At 42.4% G+C, this 24,414-nt stretch overlaps 1 protein-coding gene across 1 annotated transcript in view; it reads right to left on the bottom strand.

Annotated features, from left to right (window-relative positions):
- The window catches only part of ENPP2 (ectonucleotide pyrophosphatase/phosphodiesterase 2), a 101,709-nt gene extending 80,480 nt beyond the window's left edge, over positions 1–21,229 (bottom strand). Inside the window, exon 1 of the mRNA XM_045004711.1 lies at positions 21,194–21,229. Coding sequence (XP_044860646.1) covers positions 21,194–21,214 — 21 coding nt within the window. The 5' untranslated portion in view covers positions 21,215–21,229. The remainder of the gene's footprint in view (positions 1–21,193) is intronic.
- Positions 21,230–24,414: the final 3,185 nt, after the last annotated feature.

The raw sequence follows: 24,414 nt of genomic DNA, 5'->3' as shown, positions 1-24,414 counted from the left end.
GCTATGACAGGAACTGTTCGTGGGAGAACAGTGGCAGAGGGAAATGGAATCACCAGAAACATACATAACTTCACATTTCTGTGTGGCTTAGTGTTGTGGCATGACATAATGTTTGAAATAAATGTTGTAGGCAAGAGACTCCAAGGTTGACCTTGATATATCTGGAGCAATGGAACAACTGGACAAAGCAAAGTCTTACCAGTCAGATGAGGGATTTCAAAACGTTCTGAAGAGTGCACAGAAGCTGGCAGAGGAACTTCACACTGAAGCTATTTTCCCACCCATTCAAGAAGACAAGAGTCACCATAATTTTGATTACGAGACATGGGATAATCCCATAAGAGACCCCAAACAACAATTCAAAGTTGAATTCTTTAACCTGGTGATAGATTGTGCAATACAGTCAGTTGAAGAACATTTCATGCAGCTCCAGGTACACAGCAGTATATTTGGGATTTTGTATGATATTCCAAAACTCCTCACTATACCTGAAGAATACCTACACCAGCAATGCAGGGCACTAGAGACAGTGTTGACACATGATGACATGTGCAATACTGATGTGAGTGATTTAGGTGATGAACTGAAAGCCCTTTCAAGATACTGTTCAGCAGGATCGACTCCAAAGGCTGTTCTGGAATATATGTGCACAAATAAGAGGACCATCCTCTTTCCAAATGCTCTTGTTGCTCTGCACATACTTCTAACACTTCCTGTAACAGTTGCCAGTGGAGAACGCAGCTTTTCCAAGCTGAAGTTAATAAAAACACATCTACGCTCCACAATGACACAGGAGAGGCTGGTCGGCCTTGCAACCATCTTGACAGAGCATGAGCTGGCTCAGACTGTGGACCTTCAGCAGGAAGCAGTTCAAATCTTTGCAACCAAGAAGGCATGGAAAGCACCACTTTGATTTTTCAAACAGATAAAAATGCCAGAAGTTACTATGCAGACAAGAAAAGTTACATTTGCTGTTCAGGCGTTTGAAAGTTAAGAGTTACTTAAATTTTTTGAACAAGGCATTTTAAGTTGTTAGTTCTCCTTTATTGGGGTAGGTAGCAGAGCAATACCATGAGAGGAGTAGAACAGGAAGAAGGCAGAATTGAGACCTTTCAAAGTTTTGGCCCAAGTGAGGAGGCATTCTTGTAGTTCTTTTCTGAACCTTTTCACATTTGTCAGTATCCTTAATGTTTGGATTTTTTTTTTTAAATGTAACCCTAGCTCTGACTTTCCTCTTTTTGTAACACATCTTGTGGGGTCAGCTATAACAGTCCTGTAATGTATTTCACCTTAATGAGTGAGATGTACTCTCAACCTCACCTCCACTTTATCATAATTTGTGTCTGGGAATCTATTCAGGCCTGATTTCAACTGACAATATTTCTAAGGATTGTCTCCTCCCTACTGGTAAAATATGGATCTAAGTAGGGTTGCTTTATTTACTTTTCATTTTTTACCCTTGCCAGACAAATATGAGATTCTATTCTGTAACTTTTTCAAAAATTTATTTGGCATTTGGATCAAGAAATAATGAACAAAAAAGTCATTTTAATTAATGTGTTTATACTATTCCAAGAATGTGTGGTACCTTTCTATCTAGCCCAACAACTTTTAATTTGACTTAAGAAATATAATTTTAGCAAAATATTTGTCTTCCATTTGTCAAGGTACAGCATGTATATATATAGCTCAGTGGTTTGAGCGTTGGCCTGCTAAACCCAGGGTTGTGAGTTCAATTCTTGAAGGGGCCACTTAGGGATCTGGGGCAAAAATTGGTCCTGCTTACCATGTTTAGTCAGGAGATGCAGCTGTAAGATTCAGAAAAGCTTGAGCTCCCCCCTCAGTTTTGATGGAGCTGAGATAGATGCCTTTCCTCTGTCTAGCAGAAAATGTAGGTCTTTTCTTTTCCCTCAGGACAGCATTCTAGGCAACAGTGGAAGCCAGATAGCCACATATTCGTTACAATTTCTGAAAGCCTCAGCCAGATAGCTTTGGAGCTTTGCCTTTAACCCCTCTCTCCTCCACCACTCTGCCCACCCACCTCCTTGATATTTGTAGTTGCTTCTCCTATATCTTGTTTTTACTCTTTGCGTTCTATGCTTTCCATAGCTCATCCTTTAATAACCTATAGGGTCAAAACCCTCACACACAGGTCTGTATTGCACAGATTAGGCAACATAAAGCAGCCATAAAACTGTTCAAATGGGGCAACTGAGGTTTCCCTTTGTTTACAGCAGCTTGCACGAAGGAGTGCTACACCATCTGCTCCTGACCCCTCTGGCTTTGGGGGTGTATTGGGAGAAAGAAAGGGGGTGGTTGGTATTTTGTGTTTGAATTACCTTAATGTTGGGTTGTTTTAAGTATACTGGTCTATTATAGCTTTCAATATTAGGCAAAAGATTGTTTAGTTTACCCAAATCTGTAATTTTCCTTGTATTTTGTTTTTATCTTTAATGGAGTACCATTTAATTATATTTTACTGGTGAATTTTTACTACATGTACTAGAAACTTACCAGCCTTGATTTTCTTTAAAAAGTTTTATTTTAGGAATCACAGGGTTAGATTTTTTGTTGTGTTTTTCCATAGACAAAAAGTAAACACTTTACTCAAATTACTTCTTTTACTCCCAATTGTAACAGAATAGATTTATCTTAAACCTCTTATGCAGCTATGACTTTTTTTAAGTGTCTCACATATTTGGTCTCTTATCTTTCTCACACCAGCTGCTATGCTAATTGGCTTCTCCCTAATTATTGTTTTGGCTTCTTCCCAAAGGATGCTCCTGCAGATAACCCCTTTATCATATATTTCAAAATATAATAACAGGAATTTCCATAATACCAGAATTGATCAATAATTCAGTCAGTTCCAGTATCTTCTCACATCTGGAATTGGCCTCTCCCAGTAACAGTGGAAAGGATAGAACTTGTAGGAAGAAAAGTAAATATGGCAGGCGACCAGCTTGGCTTAACAGTGAAATCCTTGCTCGTCTTAAACACAAAAAAACAGCTTACAAGAAGTGGAAGATTGGACAAATAACCAGGGAGGAGTATAAAAGTATTGCTCAGGCATGCAGGAGTGAAATTAGGAAGGCCAAATCAGACTTGGAGTTGCAGCTAGCCGAAGATGTTAGAAGTAACAAGAAGGGTTTCTTCAGATATGTTTTTTTTTTTAGCAACAAGAAGAAAGTCAAGGAAAATGTGGGCCCCTTGCTGAATGAGGGAGGGAACCTAGTGACAGAGGATGTGGAGAAAGCTAGTGTACTCAATGCTTTTTTTGCCTCTGTCTTCACAGACAAGGTCAGCTCCCAGACAGCTGCACTCTGCAGCACAGTATGGGGAGGAGGTGACCAGCTCTCTGTGGAGAAAGAAGTAGTTCGGGACTATTTAGAAAAGCTGGACGAGCACAAGTCCATGGGGCCGGATGCGCTGCATCCGAGGGTGCTAAAGGAGTTGGCCGATGAGATTGCAGAGCCATTGGCCATTATCTTTGAAAAATCATGGAGATCAGGGGAGGTCCCGGATGACTGGAAAAAAGCTAATGTAGTGCCCATCTTTTAAAAAAGGGAAGAAGGAAAATCCAGGGAACTACAGGCCAGTCAGTCTCACCTCAGTCCCTGGAAAAATCATGGAACAGGTCCTCAAGGAATCAATCCTGAACCACTTAAAGGAGGGGAAAGTGATCAGGAACAGTCAGCATGGATTCACCAAGGGCAAGTCACGCCTGACTAACCTAATTGCCTTCTATGATGAGATAACCAGCTCTGTAGATGAGGGGAAAGCAGAGGATGTGCTATTTCTGGACTTTAGCAAAGCTTTTGATACAGTCTCCCACAGTATTCTTGCCAGCAAGTTAAAGAAGTATGGGCTGGATGAATGGACGGTAAGGTGGATAGAAAACTGGCTAGATGGTCGGGCTCAACGGGTAGTGATCAATGGTTCCATGTCTAGTTGGCAGCCAGTATCAAGTGGAGTGCCCCAAGGGTCGGTGCTGGGGCCGGTTTTGTTCAATATCTTCATTAACGATCTGGAGGATGCTGTGGACTGCACCCTTAGCAAGTTTGCAGATGACACTGGGAGGAGTGGTTGATACTCTGGAGGGTAGGGCTAGGATACAGAGGGACCTAGACAAATTAGAGGATTGGGCCAAAAGAAATATGATGAGGTTCAACAAGGACAAGTGCAGAGTCCTGCACTTAGGACGGAAGAATCCCATGCACTGCTACAGACTAGGGACCGAATGGCTGGGCAGCAGTTCTGCAGAAAAGGACCTAGGGGTTACGGTGGATGAAAAGCTGAATATGAGTCAAAAGTGTGCCCTTGTTGCCAAGAAGGCTAATGGCATTTTGGGTTGTATAAGTAGGGGCATTTCCAGCAGATCGAGGGACGTGATCATTCCCCTCTATTCAGCACTGGTGAGGCCTCATTTGGAGTACTGTGTCCAGTTTTGGGCCCCACACTACAAGAAGGATGTGGATAAATTGGAGAGAGTCCAGCGGAGGGCAACAAAAATGATTAGGGGGCTGGAGCACATGACTTATGAGGAGAGGCTGAGGGAACTGAGATTGTTTAGTCTGCAGAAGAGAAGAATGAGGGGGGGATTTGATAGCTGCTTTCAACTACCTGAAAGGGGGTTCCAAAGAGGATGGATCTAGACTGTTCTCAGTGGTAGAAGATGACAGAACAAGGAGTAATGATCTCAAGTTGCAGAGGGGGAGTGTAGCGGGGTGGCTACCCGCTCCTGCCCTTTGGGGCTTTAAAACAGCCCTGGGAAGGGGCTTTTGGCTGGGCAGATTGGGGAAGTGGCTGCAGCTGGGGGCCACGCCCCAAACTGAGCCCAGGGCCTTATAAAAGGCTAAGGAAGCCAGAAGCACAGACAGTCTCTCTCTGCCTTCAGAGGGAGATGGGCCTGGCTGCTGGAAACTAGAGAGAAGGTACCTGAGTGAAGCAGGGCTGGGGGAAAGGCTGAGGAGCTGGGGACTTTGGCTATAGGCCAAAGGTACTGTGGGTTGCAGAGGGCAGCCCAGGGGTAGGACAAAGCAGCAGGTCCAAACCCTCCTTGACAGGGATGAGTTGGCTGAGACTGCAGTCTGCCCCAGAGTGTGGGGCTAGACAATGACTGGCAGTAGCCATACACTGAGGCAAGGTGGGGATAGAAGGTGGGGGTTTCCCTGGGGAGGGGGAAACCCAGTTACAGGTTAAAGAGACACCGGGGTCCTGGGAGGGACTCGGGCCAGTAGCAAACAGGTGGATCACCGGCCTGCAGAGGGCGCTCCAGGGCTGGAAAAGAGCTAATTCCCCAGAGCAACCAGTAGGAGGCGCCGCAGGGGTGAGTCAAACCTGTTACAGGGAGGTTTAGGTTGGACATTAGGAAAAACTTTTTCACTAGTAGGGTGGTGAAGAACTGGAATGGGTTACCTAGGGAGGTGGTGGAATCTCCTTCCTTAGAGAAGAAATATAAAAACCTTAGAGGTTTTTAAGGTCAGGCTTGACAAAGCCCTGGCTGGGATGATTTAGTTGGGTTTGGTCCTGCTTTGAGCAGGGGGTTGGACTAGATGACCTCCTGAGGTCCCTTCCAACCCTGAGATTCTATGATTCTATGAACTTTGCCAGTAAAGAATGTACTTGCTCTTTAGAATTCTATACTGTTAGACTAAATTCCTTCCTGAACACAGCTGGTCACTGCCAGAGGAAAAGACTTGATATGAAGCAACCAAATATGAAACGAGCATAGACAGTGAGGATTTACCACAAACCACTATAATGATATTTAATACTTCATTATAGTCTGCTTTCTTCTCTTGGTACTGATCCTTTGCCCATTGAAGTCCTACTTAGAACAACAAATATTAAAAATAAACAAGAGTTTGGGGAGGGATATATAAAACCTAACGCTTCAGGCCCTAAACCAACATGTAGCTATTGGTGGGTGGGAAGAAACTTTCTTTTGGGGCAGGTCTTCCCATAATTCCCATTGAAGGTTTTCTTGCACCTTCCCCTGAAGCATCTGATACCTGCAACTGTCCATTATGCATCTGACGAAGTGGGTATTCACTCACAAAAGCTTATGCTCCAATACGTCTGTTAAGTCTATAAGGTGCCACAGGACTCTTTGTCGCTTTGTCCTTTATGGGTTCCTGGACCCTTGCTCTGATTCAGAATGGCAATTCAAATATTCGTCAGCCTAAGTCCCACTGAGCTAGGAGCTCTCCTACATGTGGCAGGACAGAAACTCTACCCTAATGCTGGCACCCTCTCCAGCAATGGAGCTCTTTATGTGTAAACCTGGCAGCATAACTGACCTTCAGTTTGCCAGGTGTTTAGGTTAACCAAAGGCTGGAAAGGTTCATAAAAAGGAAATTTCATAAAAGGGTTTGATCTCATTAGATTTTGGTCCAAATTTCAGACCAAAGAGGCATGTATATATATATATCTGCCGGTGCCTCAGATACAAACTCTTACTTTTGATTCGGAGGTATCTGATCTGTTAGAAGGTATTCATAGAATCATGGTTGGAAGGGACCTCAGGAGATCATCTAGTCCAACCCCCTGCTCAAAGCAGGACCAATCCCCAGACAGACTTTTGCCCCAGCTCCCTACATGTCCCCCTTAAGGATTGAACTCACAACCCTGGGTTTAGCAGGCCAATGCTCAAGCCACTGAGCTATCCCTCCCCACAAAACAGTCAACCCATTAATATTGTGAAATGTATTTAGGAAATAATTTAACTGCAACCAGTATTTCTGCATCTACGACTGTTGGCAGCCATCTTGCTGAACGTGACATCTATTCAATGTCCCTGCATAGTGTTCTTGGCCTCCCTGCTTAGGCTGCAAATAGGTGATGCTAATTGTGGATGTTATGATATGGACAGCATACTCAGAAGTTACTAAAGAGCAAACAACCATCACCTACCTGGGCTGGAGGCAGACAGTGTCCTGTAGGTGAAAAGCTCTGTGTCCCATTAAAAACTGTCCAAGCTTTGTTCCTTTAAATTAATAATGCTTGTATATTAAGCAATTATCCAGTAATACCAAGTATGACTACAAAGCTAAACACAGCAAAAATAAATAGCAATGATTGCTTCAAATTGTGATTCAGGTATTAAATCACAGGCCCATTTCTAAATATAAGGCTTCGCTTGATAACTACAAATTATATTTGTTTTGGTACCCTTGGTGGGTCTGTACCGTCCTTCCAACATTTCATCATTCAATAGTTCTTAGTAATCATTCTTCATTACCACACTATAAATGCCTAGATAGAAAAGTAATATCCCAATGATGTTCCATGCTATGAACAAGTATCCAGGGGGTAGCCGTATTAGTCTGTCCAACAGCCCTCCAACCTGAAGCAAATACTCACCAGCAACTACACACCACACCACAGAAACACCAACCCAGGAACCAGTCCCTGTAGCAAACCTCATTGCTTACTCTGTACCCATATCTACTCTAGCGACATCAGAGGACCCAACCACATAAGCCACACCATCCAGGGGTCATTAACCTGCATGTCTACTAATGTGATATATGCCATCATGTGCCAGCAATGCCCCTCTGCCATGTACATTGGCCAAACAGGACAGTCCCTATGTAAAAGAATAAATGGACACAAATCGGACCTCAGGAATGGTAACATACAAAAGCCAGTAGAAGAACACTTATCTCCCTGGACATTCAATAACAGATTTAACTGTAGCTATGCTTGAACAAAAAAACTTCAGAAACAGACTTCAAAGAGAAACAGCAGAACTAAAATTCATTTGCAAATTTAACACCATTAATTTGGGCTTTAATAGGGACTTGGAATGGCTGGCTCATTACAAAAGCAGCTTTGCCTCTCCTGGAATTGACACTTCTTCATACTTTATTGGGAGTGGACCTCATCCACCCTGACTGAATTGGCCTTGTCAACACTGGTTCTCCACTTGTGAGGTAACTCCCTTCTCTTCATGTGTCTTTATATAATGCCTGCATCTGAATTTTTCATTCCATGCATCTGAAGAAGTGGGGTTTTTTACCCATGAAAGCTTATGCCCAAATAAAATCTGTTAATCCTGAAGATGCCACTGGACTCCTTGTTGTTCATGCTATGAACAGAGGAAAAAAGACAAGCTAGAGGGAAAGGGGAGAGATCGATCCTCTATGAAATATAAAATGTTAACACAGCACATGCTCAGTGCTCAATATTTCCAAATGTGAATCTGCTTCAGCATTCTTGAATAGTGAACCACAAAATCTAAAAACAATTCCATGTTACTTTTTAATCATTTAAGAGAGATGAGCCATTCATCAAACAGTGTGTGCTTTGAACTGTGTCACCACTAATTCAATCCAATGCCAGTTTTTTTCTCATTACACCAAAGCTCAGAGAAGGGAAATGTAAGAACAAAAGAGGCGGGGGGGAAACCCACAACATCCTGTTGGAACAGTACTCACTGTTTTCTCAGGGAAAAACAAGTACACGCAATATTTGGACAACAAAATGTGCTCTGTTGGTTGGTTGTTTTTTAAATCCTGTATCACAGTATACAACTGAATTATATTTCAAGTTCTGAACTGCAATGGAAAATAAAAATGTAGTACCTACAGAGTTAGCTATGTGACAGTGAAAAAGAAACACCTGACAGCAAAAATACATGTGTTTTTATGTTATTGAGGCTCTGGACTTTATTTACAAATAAAGAACACTAGAATGTCTGTTTTAAATTAATCTTTGCCTGGCAATATAAACCAGTGGGTGGAATGGATATTGTAGTATTTCCAGGATTTAAAGTTTGTTAGAGAACTCTGATCACTTCTAAATTTTCAGATCTGTTTACTATTTAAAGGTGGTAAACTTATTGATTTTAGTGATATTTTGTTTCTCTAAGTTCATTTTTTGTTATCAACCCTATAAGATTTTCAGAAATAATCTGCTCTTCAATTTTCATTATTTCAGGTGCAATGCAAGGAAAATATTTTTATATTGCTCAGACTTTGCAGAAAACAATTATTCAATTGTTTCCCAGGAAATCCCTTTGAAACAGACAATAACAATCCCTTATTCAGTTAAAAATGATATTTGCTTAGCCTCTATGTGCTTCTCAGTAATCTTCACCTCTTTTTTCCAGCCAGCACTCTATCCCAAGAGTTCGCTCTCTTAGCTCTCTCTCAGGGTCATGCTACAAGTGCCTTTCTGGATGTCCTTGTCTTTCTGCTCCAACTCTGGTGTTTCTGTCTGCGTCTCCCTCACACACATTCACAACTCCATTAAAACAGTAGCCAGCCTCCAGCATTTTCATTCAGCCTCAACGAAACTCCTACCCCCACACAACTCAGCTCCCGAACAGTCCTACATGTGGCCTGTGTTTCAGGTAATGGCTCCTATTGCTTCAGTAATTTTCCTCTAAAAGGAGCATAACTGCTTCTTACACTTATCCTGAATGACCGACAGCTAGCATGCTCACTGCTTCAACAAGGTTTCACCCCACCGCCAGTATTATAACCGCCCCCCCGACCCCCGCACCACCCATGCCCATTGTCTCGGTGGAATCCAAAATGGTGATGCCATGGGCAGATAGCTCTCGAAGTGACCTCCTGTTTCATCGAGTTTAGTCCCCTGTTATCACAGGCAACCTGGCTGAATAATCCCATTCATAAATTTTTCAAGCTCCATCTTAAAACTAGTTCAGTTGTATGCCCCCACTACACCTATCAGAAGGTTGTTGCAGAACCCCACTCTTCTGATAATTGGAAATCTACTAATTTCCAGCCTCAATTTATTCATGGCCAGTTTACACCCATTTGTTCTGGTTCCAGCATTGTCCTTTAGATTAAATAGCTCTCCTCCCTCCCTCATGTTTAACACCCCCGCTCCCTCCCCTCCCCCCAGCAAATGTATTTATAGAAAGAAATCATTTCCCCTCTGAACCTTCATTTTGCTAATCTAAACAAGCCAAGATCTTTTAGTCTCTTCTGGTAAAATAAGATCTCCATTCCCCTGATCATCCTAGATCTTCTCTGCATCTGTTCCAATTTAAATCCATCTTTCTTGAACCTGGGTGACTGGAATTGTACACAGTATTCTAGATGAGTTCTTACTAATGTCTTGTGCAATGGCATTAATATTTCGCTGTCTCTACTGGACATACCTATTTGATAAGTCCTAGGTTCACATTTGTCTTTTTCACAGCCACATCCTATTGGTGGATTCCTATGATTAACTAATTCACTCAGGTCTTTCTCCTCTTCTGTTATTTCAAACTGATTGGCCAAATCTTATAGCAGAAATACTTGTTATTAGTCCCTAGTCTTTCATTTTGTACTATGCCCTGTCCGACCCATCCCAAACAAAAAGAAAAAAATTATTTTCAAATGACAAATGAAACAAGCTTAACTATTGACATCATGTTTTTCTCTCAGGACAAAACCCAGATGATACCTATGCCCACCTCCCACTGTTCCCTCCCCCCCATATTTTATCTTTAAATTTCAAGTTTTTCTACTAAGACCAGAAACCTTTTACCATGGTATTTCTGGGAGGATGCTACATTCCAAGGTAGCTGCATTTGCCATGTGATCTTCCAATCACATACTACTCTGATAGGAGTTCCCCTCTTTGGGAAGCTTTTAGCTGGTTTGGAATCCATTGCTCCACATCCACAGTTCCAGTGGATGTACCCGGAACCCTTGCACTTCTGCAAATTATAGGAAGAGATTGAGACAGCCATCTCTTCTTGGGCCCATTCGTTCCTTTGAGTAACCAATTCCCTGCTCTACTACTTAGGACAATATTACCTTTTACCCTCCTGGGACATTTCACTCCATATTCTTTATGAAAAATATACTTATGATATGAATATGACATAATTGAGATGTACTTTATGCAAGATGGCTTAAGTGAGATATCATTGGAAAGGTTATGATTTACTGAATGTGATTATCCAATTTGTATGCCTGTATCATTTCTGTATCTGAAGTTAGGAATATTGACTATGCATCTGTATTTCAACTATGCTACTTTGGAAAAGTCAGACAGGGCTGATGGCCCATCAGCGAGGATAATGGACTATATAAAGGCTTGGCCTTCCTGCGGACCCTCCATACTGCCACTGATTCACGGACGCTGTGATACTACAGAGTCAGGTGGTCTCTGTTACTAAAACATTACCTGGGATTTCTTGTAAATTTTCCACTGAAAGGGAAGGGGGGAGAAGTTTGGGAAACAAAGGATTCCCACCTTATGTAAATCCTATTTAAGGGTGGGGAGGAAGGCAAACTGAACTACTCCTCTCCGTGGCCTGTCTGCCCAAGAGGAAAGACGGCTAAAGCCACCTGAAGGGAACTCGGGCGGGAGTTCAGACTGAGACAGGGATCCAGTCTGAAAAGGAATAGAACTGGAACTCTGAACCACAGAAACTTTGCAACCGGCCTAAAATAACATTTAGGGTAAGAAATTACATTTTGTAACCTATTTCTTAAGTATATTGAGCTTAGCTTGCGTACTTTGGTTTATTTGCTCAGTAATCTGCTTTGTTCTGTATGTTATCCCTTATATCCACTTAAAATTCACTTTTATAGTCAATAAATTTATTTCTTCTTTATAATATAACCCAGTTTATGTCATTTCTAACTGGAGGGGGGAGCAAGAAGTTGTGCACATCTCCCTGCACATTGAGGGAGGGGGCGAATTTCATAAAACCTTTGGGTTTGTCCCCCTTAAAGGAAGTGGGCACCAGAGCATTGGGGCAAGCCCCTAAGGTTAAATCTTTCAGAGCGGATCTCTGTCTCTGTGTGCAGCTGGGTGTGGCCCTGCCTGTGTGCTTGACTGGAAGAGGCTTGTGAGCCTAGCCAAGCAAGGCCAGGTAAAGGGGACCCAGGCTGGCAGAACAGGCTGACTCAGCGGCATCCCGGCACATCAGGGCCCAAACCTGTCACACCTCCCACCAAGGCCATCTGGACAAGACATCAACATTACCATGCTTGTCCACAGGCCTCCCTGTGACTGTGAAATCATAGACTGTAGTTCTTCCAACCACCTGGTAAGTTGCTCCTCTGATGATTCCTGAATCTAAAGAGCTACTGCAGTGATGCATAGTCCATTCTTACTGCAAACTATCTTCCTCACAAATAGGGGTGAAAATGTTCCCTAGATTTAATCACACCCAGGAGTTTCTTTCAGGTGATGTGATAATTTATCTCCAGTGAACTTAGACATTTGCTATAATTAACCAGCTCAAGTCCCTTGTGTTCTTGTGTCAATACTGCCCCAAAACCATAAGTACGACTATCTACATCCAATATCAAAAGAGGTTTTTAAACATGGGTAGGCTGAGACAGGACAGTCACAAGAGTTTTCTTCAACTCTGAAAATGCTAAATCATGCTCTGCTGACCACTGAAACTGTTTCCCTCTTTCACCCAACCTATATAATGGGCTTGCAATATAGCAAAACCCACAAATAAACTTTCTATAACAGGAGCAGCATCCTAAACAAGTCTGCACATCTGTGAGTGTCTGGGAGTTCTTCACAGCCTCAATTTTCTTTTTGTCAGGGGAAATTCCCCCTCACTTATGTGTCCCCAAGGTTAATTACCTGTTTTTGAAACAACTCCCATTTCTTTAGCATAGGTTTCAGATTGGCAGTATTAAGCTTATCACAGCTCATTTGTAAATATGTCAGTTCCTGTTCAAAGGTTTTAGCATGGACCAAAATACCACCTCGGTATAACAAACAGGCTGAAAGTGGCACGCCATGTAATATTCTTCTTGTTAGCTTCTCATCTGTGGCTGAGGCATTGTGCAGGCTGAAAGTCATCACTTTAAATTGCCACAGGCCATGTCCTGCTGGGAAAGCAGTCTTCTCCCTGTCCTTTGGATCCACTTCCACTTCCCAATACCTACTTTTAAGACCCAATGTGGAAAACCCGATTGAACCAGCTACAACATCCAACATATCATCTATTCATGGTGTACAAGAGTTGACCGGGGCTCGACCCTCTCCAGGGCAGAGGGGAGCCACGCTGGCTCACTACACACCAATGGATCCGGGGAAATAGTCCGTCCGGGGGTCCCCCTTGGTAGCCCTTGCGGTAGTTGGCGGCACTGTGGTTACGTCTGGCCGCAGCTCCGGCGGGGCAACAACCACTGGGTCAGGAGGCTCAGGCCCTCAGGCAGGGCTGAGCCGTAACAACAGTTATGAGCCCGATCCTAGGTCAGGGCAGGGCGACACACACTGGGTCAGAATGCTCAGGTCCTCAGGCAGGCTGAGCAGTAGTAGTTTTAAGCCCAGCCCTAGGTCAGGGCGGGGCAGCAAACACTGTGTCAGAAGTGCTCAGGCCCTTAGGCAGGGCTGAGCACCAGTAACAGGCTTCGGTCTCCTCAGGCCAGGGAGAGGGGGAGTCTGCCACTCAGGAATGGGGTGGCAGGGGGGACGCAGGCCCTCCCACTCCACTGCGTCCCAGCCCGGGGCCCTAGCAGCGGCTGACGATCCGCTGCTTAGTCAGTGGGGATCCTGGCCGCAACACACTGACATTGGCTCTGGTCATGCTGCAGCCAGACTGGGGTCGGCTGCCCCCAGGCTACTTCCGTACTCCCCCTCGGGACCTACCCGGGTCCTGACGTCGGCCTCTGCAGGGTCCAGGAGCATGGGTTCGTCGTGGCCGGGGCTGGTTGGCAGGTCCGGCAGCTCCTCCGGGAAGTTGGCACAGGGTAGCTCCGGCAGCTCCTCCGGGTAGCTGGCACGGGGTAGCTCCGGCAGCTCCTCCGGGTAGCGGGCGTGGGGGAGCTCCGGCCAATCTGGGCAGCTACCTTGGGCCGCAGGAGCTTCCCAGTCTCAAGCTCCCCTAGAGACGTCTGCTCTCTCCGGCGGCTGGGGCCCTACTGAGCTCTGAGGGCCGGCCTTTATAGTTCCGGGTCGCCGCCTGATCCTTTGAGGGGCGGGCACAGAGCTCACTAGCTCCGCCCACTCTGGCCTCCGGCTGGGCTCTTCCTCCTCCGGGGCGGAGGGGAGCCACACCGCCTCACTACAATGGTAATGGATATGAATCCTTTAATGTGACTTCATTTACTTTTCTATAGTCCACACAGAATCTGGTGCTGCCATCTTTTTTCTTAACCAGAACTATGGGTAAGGCTGGAGTGCTAGCTAAAGGCTCTATTATGCCTTCCTTACGCATTTCCTCAGTGGCCTGTAAAGCTTCTTCCCTCTTTGCTACTGACAAACAGTGAAGTGGCTGTTTAATGGGTCAGTTTCCATGAGTATTAATCTTGTGCTGGATCACGGCTGTACAACCTATATCTTTGTTGGATTGGTAGAACAACTCTGATTCCTAACCAGAAAGTCTCTTAGCACAGTCTGGTGCTCCTCATTTGAGTGTACAGCACTGCATTGGAACAAGTCCAGCCGAGACTCTTGGGAGCTCACCTGCCCTCCTTTCCTCCTTTTAGTTTTCTTCTATTCCAGCATTTACTACATCCGCAGGTTCACATTTTGCTGCTATGGTTCCCTTCTTTACTATTTGATGCTTGTCAGAAATATTCAGCAAATGAACATGGATCATTCTAAAAGGAAGTATTTCTTCACACAATGCACAGTCAAGCTGTGGAACTCTTTGGTAGAGGATGTTGTGAAGGCCAAGACTATAACAGGGCTCAAAAAAGAACTAGATAAATTCCCGGAGGATAGAGCCATCAATAGCTATTAGCCAGAATGGGCAGGAATGGTGTCCCTAACCTCTCTTTGCCAGAAGCTGGAAATGGGCGATAGAGGATGGATGATCAGTTAATTCTCTCTGAAGCACCTGGCATTGGCCACTGTTGGAAGACAGGATACTGAGTAGATGGACCATTGGTCTGACCCACTATGGCCATTCTTATGTTTTTGCTGCAAATTGCTACAAACTCAGTGTTTCTCCTTGGAAACTGGATCCCACTCCTGAAATCAGTGTTGTCTTTTAGACCCAATATCTGGGGTCCTGCAGGTTGTTTCCATCAGGAGGAGATATTGATGATGGAGCTAGGTATTTCTTTGATGCAATCCTGTGTATTTACAAAAACTTCACAAAGTCCTGGTTACCTGAACACAGTAGAAACCAAATAGAAGGCAGTTTTTTTTGTTGGCTATTCCAAGCCTCCTTTTTCAGCACTCTACCCCAAAAGTTCTCTTTTAGCTTTCTCTCAGTGTTATGCTACAAGTGTTTCTTTAGCTGTCCTTGGCTTTTTACTGCATTCTCTGTCTGTTTCTGTGGTGTTTCTGGCTGCTTCTCTCACACACATTCACAGATGCATAAAACTGCTTTCTGTGTGTTTGCATTCAGCCCTCTAGTCACATAGCTCAACTTCTGACCAGCCTTGCATGTGTCCTGTGTTTTGGGTGGTGGCTACTATTGTTTTCAGCTATATTACTCCAAAAGGAGCTTAATTGCTTTTGTATTTATCCTGAATGAAGTGTGGCTGTTACACCCACTAGCTTCAATGGGGTTTCATCCACCCAGCATAACACTATATTTCTCTTATAGCAAACCCTGTGGAGTGATCGAAGTGGGCTAGAACTGGTTGGAAAAAAATGGCAAATATTTTTGGTTAAAAAAAGATATTTTCCCTCAGTTTTATTTTTGGCCATTGATTTTCACACTGAAGGAATACAACTAATACAAGGAAGGCTACCAGACTAATCTTCAAATGATGATGAAAATTTGTGCAATGGCTTGTTTGTAACAGTAGCTAGTGGAATGAGTGAACACTGACCCTTTTCCATGTGTCGGGGCAGTAACTTTTTGTAATCACCATGTCCGGTGACTGGAACCAGGGAATAAAATTTAGTCTCTTATCAGCATACCTGTGTCACACCTGTACTGCACTGTTCTTATTAAAATTATTGTCAAGTGTGGGATATACCTTGTGCTGTACTTGGTTCTTCTCACAACAATGAGGTAACCAAATATTATTACAAGAAGCTGTATTGTGGTCTCTTTGACATTCCCAATTTGACTGGCTGGCTGTTCTTGTACTCTCTTGTTTATAGCATTAGCCACCTTTGAGGAAAAGGTGTTTTCTTACACTTTCAATGTGGTGCACAGGGCTGTAATAGGCATTTTTAGGAGTCAGCCTGCTACTGAATCTTAGGTACACAAATAACGAGTCTGTGGGGAGATTATACTATCCCCTTGTTCCACTTGTCTTTTTTCCTCTCTTTTAAACTAGTAGTGGTGTCATGTGCACCTCTGGTAGAGCTGCAACTAGCTACCCCATTCAAGAACTAGCTAACACCCCTGCACACACAACTTTCCAAATTTAGGGGCATTCAACAGCATATAGAATATTGGAAAACTGAATTATTCTGATATTCCACAGACTATGTTGCTTTTGCATTTTCATAACCAGGGCTGTAGAGAGAGCAGCAAGTGTGTTGGTAGGAATTCACTGCCATGATGATGGTAGCAAAACTGGCACAAATGTGGCCATGCAAAGTATTGGTCGGCTATGTTTGACTACACTGGGAGTGGGTATTAATAAAATTGAAAGGCTTTTCTACAAAACAATGTATTGATGGATGATTAAAGATTTTAATATAGTCATTTCTACTCCAGTTTTTTCTCTTTCTTTGTTGAGTCCTATTGGTGTGATTAGCACAGTATCAAACCTGATCTCTGCTTCAAGAACCTTACAAGGGAAATATGACAGTTTGCTGTAATTCTAAATAGATTACAGGGAGCTCCTTAAATCAAGGCACTGAAGCACAATGCATGGTATATTCAATTTCACTGTGAGCTTTATTGATTCTGTCTGCCCTGCTATGCTATTTACAAAGCACTGACTAAACTCCAGTGCTTAACTTGCGCCAGGGCTGAGCCCCGGCACCTCTAGGCTTAGCAGTTCATAGCCCCAGCACCTCTGGGCTTGCTGCATCAGTAAAAAAATTGCTTGAGCCCTGGAACCTCTTTTATTACAAATTGAGCACTGTGAAACTCCTCAGATCCTACCCCAGCACTATCCTGGGCTCACTATAAAATCCAGGACCGATTCTCTGAAGGCAACCTGTTCTTGGAGAATCTGGCTTTGCATGTTCAGCAATATCTCACATACTGACTTGGAGCCAAATTCAGGTCCTAAACATTTTTACTGGGTAGCATGGACACAGGACCCTGCAAGAGTTGTGAGAATGTGCGCCTGTGTTCAGACAAGCACAGCCACATACTCTGCCCCTTTGTAGATTAGTCCTGCAGTGCAAAGGAGTAATCTGCAAGAGATGCTGGGAGATCAGGTCAGTATGTCTTTAAATATGCAGCCTATGGTGCTTGACTGAGGCCCCATCCTGGAATGCCTTTCATGGCTTATGCCTCTGTTCTACAAATTGTGTGGAGTCAGGCCTTTTGAGCACATGTCTATGTGCAGCCGGAGCTCTGAATTTTGGCCTTGGAGACTAAAGCCTACTAAAGCCTAAATTAAGACGGATATAATAGTCAGGACATTGGGTTTTGAAAAATGCCATGGGATCTTTAACTTCTGGCAGAAACGAGCAGACAAGACCTCAGATGAATGTGTCATTCAAAGACTGAAGTAGAAAGTAACCAGGTCCCTGACTAGTGTGAAACAGGAAATTGTAATAGTGGGGATGGGATATGACTGCAACACGAGTAAGGATTTCAGCAGAAAAAGGGTCAAGAACAGCTCTGGCAGGGTCCCAGAAATTATATGCAGACTTACACAGATGGTGATATGGGAGGAAAAAATAAGGTTAAGTTCAAGGATGACTTCAAGATTTCTGCTCTTTGGAACAAAGTAAAGGTTTACATGAAAAGAGTGATAGCAAAGTTTGCAATGAGACTAAGGGCTTGTCTACACTACCTCCCGGATCGGTGGGCAGCGATCGATCCAGCGGGGGTTGATTTATCACGTCTAGTATAGATGTTTTAAATTGACCAGTGAGTGCTCTCCCGTCGATGCCGGTACTCCACCAGAACGAGAAGCACAAGCGGAATCGATGGGAGAGCATCAGCTGTCGACTTACTGCAGTGAAGACACTAAGTAGATCTAAGAATCCTGTGGCACCTTATAGACTAACAGACGTTTTGCAGCATGAGCTTTCGTGGGTGAATACCCACTTCTTCGGATGCAAGCATACCCACGAAAGCTCATGCTGCAAAACGTCTGTTAGTCTATAAGGTGCCACAGGATTCTTTGCTGCTTCTACAGAACCAGACTAACACGGCTACCCCTCTGATAAGTAGATCTAAGTACGTCAACTTCAGCTACACTATTCATGTAGCTGAAGATGCATATCTTAGATCAACCCCGCGCGTTAGTGTAGACAAGCCCTAAGAGAACTTCCTACCCAGACGGTGTTTGATGCATTCAGTAGTAGGAAGATCTGGGATAGCCAGGATCTGGCAGAATCAAAAGATACTTCTATCTCCAATATATTTGTATCAGAGAGTGAGTCCAGGCATATGTAAAAATGTGTGTCCTTCCTTTAGAGATGATGGTCAACAGTTGAGGCTACCCATGAGACATTTCAGAGAGACACTATAATATAGAATGATGGAATCAGTACCGGAATGGACTTTGAGAGGCCATCTAGTCTAGGCCCCTGCACTCATGGCAGGACTAAGTATTATAGAGAGAGAAAGAACAAAAGTTAGGGATAGAATCTTGAGAATTCCACAAGGGGAGGGTTGGAGGAAGGATGTGAATCCTCCACCAGAAATTTAAAAGGAGTAGCTAGGTAGAATTAAATGCATGACAGGCAAGCGCTGGGGACACCAGATTTCTGCTTCTGTCGTGCATGAAAGGAAGAGCTATCAGACCAGGACTAGAAGAGAGAGGTTAACTGCTGTGGCTAAATTTTCATATTTCTCTTTTCATCAAGATTACATTTAGAGTTAGGATTTTCCTGTATAGTACCAGCAACCAGAGTTTTTGCAAATAAGCATCTTCAAAAAAAATGCATAATCTTCCAACTTTGAGAAGATATTGACATTTTGATATTAGTATTTTTTCCTGAAGCAACTATCATTTGTCATGAACTGTTCTCAATGACAGAACTTTGAAATTATATGCAACATCAAAATGTAATCTATTAGCAAATCAGTACTTCTGTATGCATCTGGCCCATATGAATTCATTTGGCATGCATAGTGATATCTTCACTGTTCTCTAGCATTCTGGATTGGTGAAGAACATAATTCATAGATCCATATATTGTAAGGCCAGAAGGGAGCTTTAAATCATCTAGCTCCAGTATAACACAAGCCATAGAGTTTTACCCAATTACCCAGCGGAAGCGTGCATGTGTGAAGGATGGTATTTTACAGTACTTGTGTAAGCTATTTTATTAGTAGCAATGTGTTGGCACTGGATCAAATTCATCATATATAACTCCGTTTACTTCAGTGAATCATTACATTGGTAAATTATATCTAATGATTAAAGCAGAGACTAGGCGTCAGGTCTGGATTCTTTTCCAAACCTGCCACTCACTGATTATGTGATCTTGGGCAAATCACAATATCATTTTACCTCATTCTATCCCTCTGTGATACTGGGGAATCAAATCTGACCTCCTTGGACAAAATACATTATATGAGTACTCTTACTAACAGATACAGCATTCAAGAATGACACTACTATAGCTATACATATTGGAGTCATTCAAACTTAGCTGGCATCCATTCTGAATGTTTGGAAACCTGGTCACGACATGATTTTATACTCTCATACTGTAACCATTGTGTTACAAAAGTTGCATCCTCTGAAATGGAGAAAGTGTTACATCAGAGGAGTATTTTTTTTTGTCAATGTGTTTTCTTAGCATTCAATATAACTCTGGCCATGCTCATTTAGATGAAATTGCTGTCTGATGTAAAATGCTTCTAATTTCAATATAGGAACTTCTGTGGCTTTCTACATGTAGTTCAGTGCCATTAACTGTGAGCTCAATCATGCTATTATGTTAGGGACAGTGCTCTGACTTTTCTTCATTATCTGCTGCTCTTTCCTTCCATCCGCCCAGTCATCTCCCCGCTACATGCTATTCTCTCTCCTCCTCACTCCATTAACACACACTATCCAGTCAATGTGTAAGGAAAATATTGCAACCCTAAATTTGCACAAGATTATACCATAAACAGTGAGGGAAGAGAGACATTTGTGAAAGTTACAAAATAACCTTGATAGCATTCTGTTAACACAATCTTTTGAACAAAGGAAGCAAGTACTTTCTTTGCAATAGAAAGATATATATGTGTTTAAGTGTCTTTTTAAGCAGAGACATTACTGAAATGCTTCACCCCACAGAGCTCAGCTCAGTTTTTGTCTATCACTGATTTAATGGCAATGGCCATCATCCAGTTTAAATACATCTTGATTAGTAACTGAAAGGGTGTTTGTATAGTTGATTAGTAATCAGATATCAGAAGGAAAAGATTTGTTTTGCAATCCAGAAGGACCCAATGTTTTATTTTGCAAAATTACCTTAATCAAAAATGCCACACTCAGAACAGTACTATGTAGAACTACAAAGGAGGAGCTGTTTTGATCATGCTTTATCATCTAGGGTAATCAACATTTCCCATTCCTAGAAGAGTGATAGGCAAAAAAATTTAACAGCTGCTTGAGGTTTTATCACTCTGGGGAAGGAAATTCACACATTTCCCCAGGAAAAGCTTAGGTAGAGGTATCTTTCATGGAAACATCATTTAGACAGATTGGTTTAAAGAGGTCCACTATTTATACAAATTCAATCCTCAACAGCTGTCTAATGTTGATTAAATCAAAAGCCAAAATCTATGTTTGTTTAACTCATAATTGGTTTATTTCCATAATATTGACATTATAGGGAAAAGGTGCATTTAAAACACAAGCCACTTTAATAGTGCTTGGACTGGATGCCAACTTTAACAATGCTATAAACTACAAAGATATGAAAAGAAAAGGCTAGGACTACCTCTGCTAAGTGTAATAGGATTAGTATAAGCTAATTACTCTTTCTGCATTAAATAATACTTCCTACCTAAGTTTCAATCTAAGGCATTTCATCACAATGTCTGAAAATGTGGTATCTAAAACACCTGAAACTTGTCAAAATCCCTGCTGTGTAATACTACTATGTAGCCTCACTTTATCTGTAAATTTACTTTAACAATACAACACTATTTTTAAGATGCTGTTATAATACTTGGGAAAAAAAGAAAAAAAGTATCCTACCGTACCAGTTTGTATTTCTTATCCATGAGTTCATAGGAGTTTAGATCACTTTTCTTACAGTCACAGCAATGGCTCTTCCCTTGGAGTCAGAGTGAAGAGTGAATTGTGAGAGGTGCAGTGATCCTGGCTTGTTTTGTTTGTCCACTGTATCGTTTGCTTTTGAGATTGATCCAATGCAGATGAAGTCAGGGTGCCAGCTGTCCTTGGAGGACAATGGCTCAATTGGAAGATGCCTTTGGAACAAAGGAGCTGCTTCCAGGATTGATTTTACATGCGCACATGTGACCTTTGCCTCAAATGACTCTATGGAAAGTGTCATCACCCTAAAGACCTGCTTTTAAATGAATCACTCTAATGCCCCTCAGTAAGGCCTTTTAACCACATACACGTTCAAGAGAGGTCACTCTGTGTAGAGATAGCAATGTGATGCAAAGTTCTTTTTAATCATTTCACAGAATTAATTAATGGGTCTAATTATTTTAGGTCCCTTTCAAGATCCTTGGCTAAATTCTTCAAACGTGGGTGCTTAAAGTCAGGCACCTAAATCCATATTTAGGTACTTAAATAATGGTGCCCTGATTTTCAGAAACTCCGAACACTCTCAGCTCCCATTCATGTCGGTGGGAACAGAAAATTTGGCCACCTTTACAAAGGTGCATAAATATAGATTTAGGTGCCCAACTGCAAGCATCCAGATTTCAAAATTATGGCCTTAGTTGTCTTTTTTAATGACTTTATTGTATAGAATTTTACATTAATTCCTGCACTGCACATGCATTTTTAAACAGATTCATTGTATCCAGGCATTCATTGAACTAGATTAATCAGAAATTGGACAAATCCACGTTTTTCCTATTTATGGAATATCTGTGGGAAAATGGTTTGTGAGCATATAATTAAAGACTGTTATGCATATGCAGAATGAGACAGTCAAATTAAAGTTGCATAGGCAATCTTAATTGTGGCATTTCCAAACTTCTGAGGGCTGGAGTTTGCAACTTTAATAATGTTCCTTTAACATAGTTTTTGGGGGCATAATATAGATATAGAAATCCAATTAAAATATTGTTGTATTTGAAAATTATTCTGCAGAGCCTACAACCCAAACATTTCAGCATGGCAATAATTCATGAGAGCCAGCAAGTGAAACAGAGGAGAAACAAATTAACTCGAACACTTCGCAATTATAGCACATCAGTGCTTTTCAGCCATACAGATCAAAGTGCTTTACAAAGGTGGACAAACCATTTTAACCCTGTTTTACAGATGGAGGAAAATGAGGTGCAGAGAGGCCAGCCAGCAAGTTAATTTCAGAGCCAGGAACACAACTCAGGGAAGGATGTCTTATCTGCAACTATTCCCATTTTCAGATGGAAAGAAATGCAAAAAATAAACACTTGGGACCAGTGCTGAAAAGTAAATTAGATTTTTAAATATTTGCTTTAATAATATAATGCTTATTAACCAAGAACTTTGTATTATAAATAACGTACACTTACTGTGACAGTGTCCCCATTAAGCTTAAGCCAAAGCCTATTGAAGCCAATAGAAAACCTGATTATACATTTCCTCCCACTACTAGAAGGAAGGAGGACTGAAACAGACACCTCTGGGTTTCCCTCCCATCTAAATTAGCATCAAAATACTTTCCATTAAAATATGTAACAGTAACTATACATGCTGTGAATATGGGGTAAAAGACAACCCCAGAATTTTCTACTGCATTCCAGACTTTAAGGAAGGATGGCAAAGACTTGTAAATAGCATAGTTTCATAAAGCCAGAAGAGATCATGGTGATCATCCAAGCTGACCTGCAGGTAACACAGACCTTAGGACTTCCCTGAATTAACTGCTGCTTCAGGTTCAGTATCTGTGGTTGAACTAGGGCATATCGTTTGGGAAAACATTCAGTCTTGATTTTAAAAGATTGAATGGAGAGCCAATGAGAAGTGAGCGACTGAAAACACCTATTGAATCAGCCTGACCAGCTCCCCATCACATGGAGGATTGTTCTCTGCACTACATGTTCTAATGTTTTTTCCAATTTAGTTTTTAAAGTCCTAGGCAGTAAGCCTCTGCCACTTCCCTTGGAGACTATTGCACAGCGTAAAACAGCTCACGGTCAGAATATTTTTTTGCTTGATCCTGCTATTCAGCCTAAATTTTCAAGCTCTTAATTTCATCACATGCTCTGATCAGCACAGCATTTAATGGGACTTGATCATGTGTTTAAACTTAAGCACATGCCCAAATGCTTTGCTAAATCCAGAACTATATCCTCATGTATCAGCCTAAATTATTTCTCTATATCCTGGGTGTTTATATATTTCCAGCATTTGTAGACATTCATCATATCCCTCCCCAACAAAGTTACCTTTCAGGCTGGAGATAATTAGCTTTTTAAATGTTTCCTTACATCAATATTTGTGCTAGACTGACGTGTAAATAGCTTAGTGGATTTTTGTACATATTTTAATAACATAGCATCTTGATCGCATAATTGTTTATTTCTGCTTCTTTGAGCAATATTCAATGAATATAAATCTTAGTTTCAACCCATTCTCATTTTATATAAGTTAATGCAAAATATTTTATGAAGCAAAAGTCTGATTATGCTTCTGTTGAGGCAATCTCAAAGAACAGGACTAGATCCCAGGTAGGATAGTGTTACGTAGGCTTGCAGTAAACACAGTTGAAAGAGATTTTATGAGAAGGCTCTAACTTCCTGAGACAGTTTTGAATTGGACAATTTATGGTTTAAAATGAATGTGTCCCCCTATCAAATTATGGTTTTTAATATTTGAAATGGAAAAAATAACTGTGTTTCCACGAAGGTACCTTATCTCAACCAGGGGTCTGGGGCCTCCTAAAGGGCCACGAGTATGTTCAGGGGATCTGCCAAGCAGGGCCAGAATTAGACTCTCTGGGGCCCAGGGCAGAAAGCCAAAGCCCCACCTCCTGGGGCTGAAGCTGAAGCCTGAGCAATGTAACTTTGTGGGGGCCTCTGTGGCATGGGGCCCCAGGCAACTTCCCTGCTTGCTATCCCCTAATGCAGGGGCGGGCAAACTTTTTGGCCTGAGGGCCACATCGGATTTTGGAAATTGTATGGAGGGCTGGTTAGGGGAGGCTGTTCCTCCCCAAACAGCCAGGCATGGCCCAGCCCCAGCCCCTATCCAACCCCCACTGCTTCTCACCTCCTGACAGCTCCCCCCGGACTCCTGTCCC

The sequence above is a fragment of the Mauremys mutica genome, chromosome 2 (genome assembly GCF_020497125.1).
Source record: "Mauremys mutica isolate MM-2020 ecotype Southern chromosome 2, ASM2049712v1, whole genome shotgun sequence".
Taxonomy (NCBI): domain Eukaryota; kingdom Metazoa; phylum Chordata; order Testudines; family Geoemydidae; genus Mauremys; species Mauremys mutica.
The sequence above is the reverse complement of the archived record's forward strand: the minus strand, read 5'-3'. Positions and strand labels throughout refer to the sequence as shown.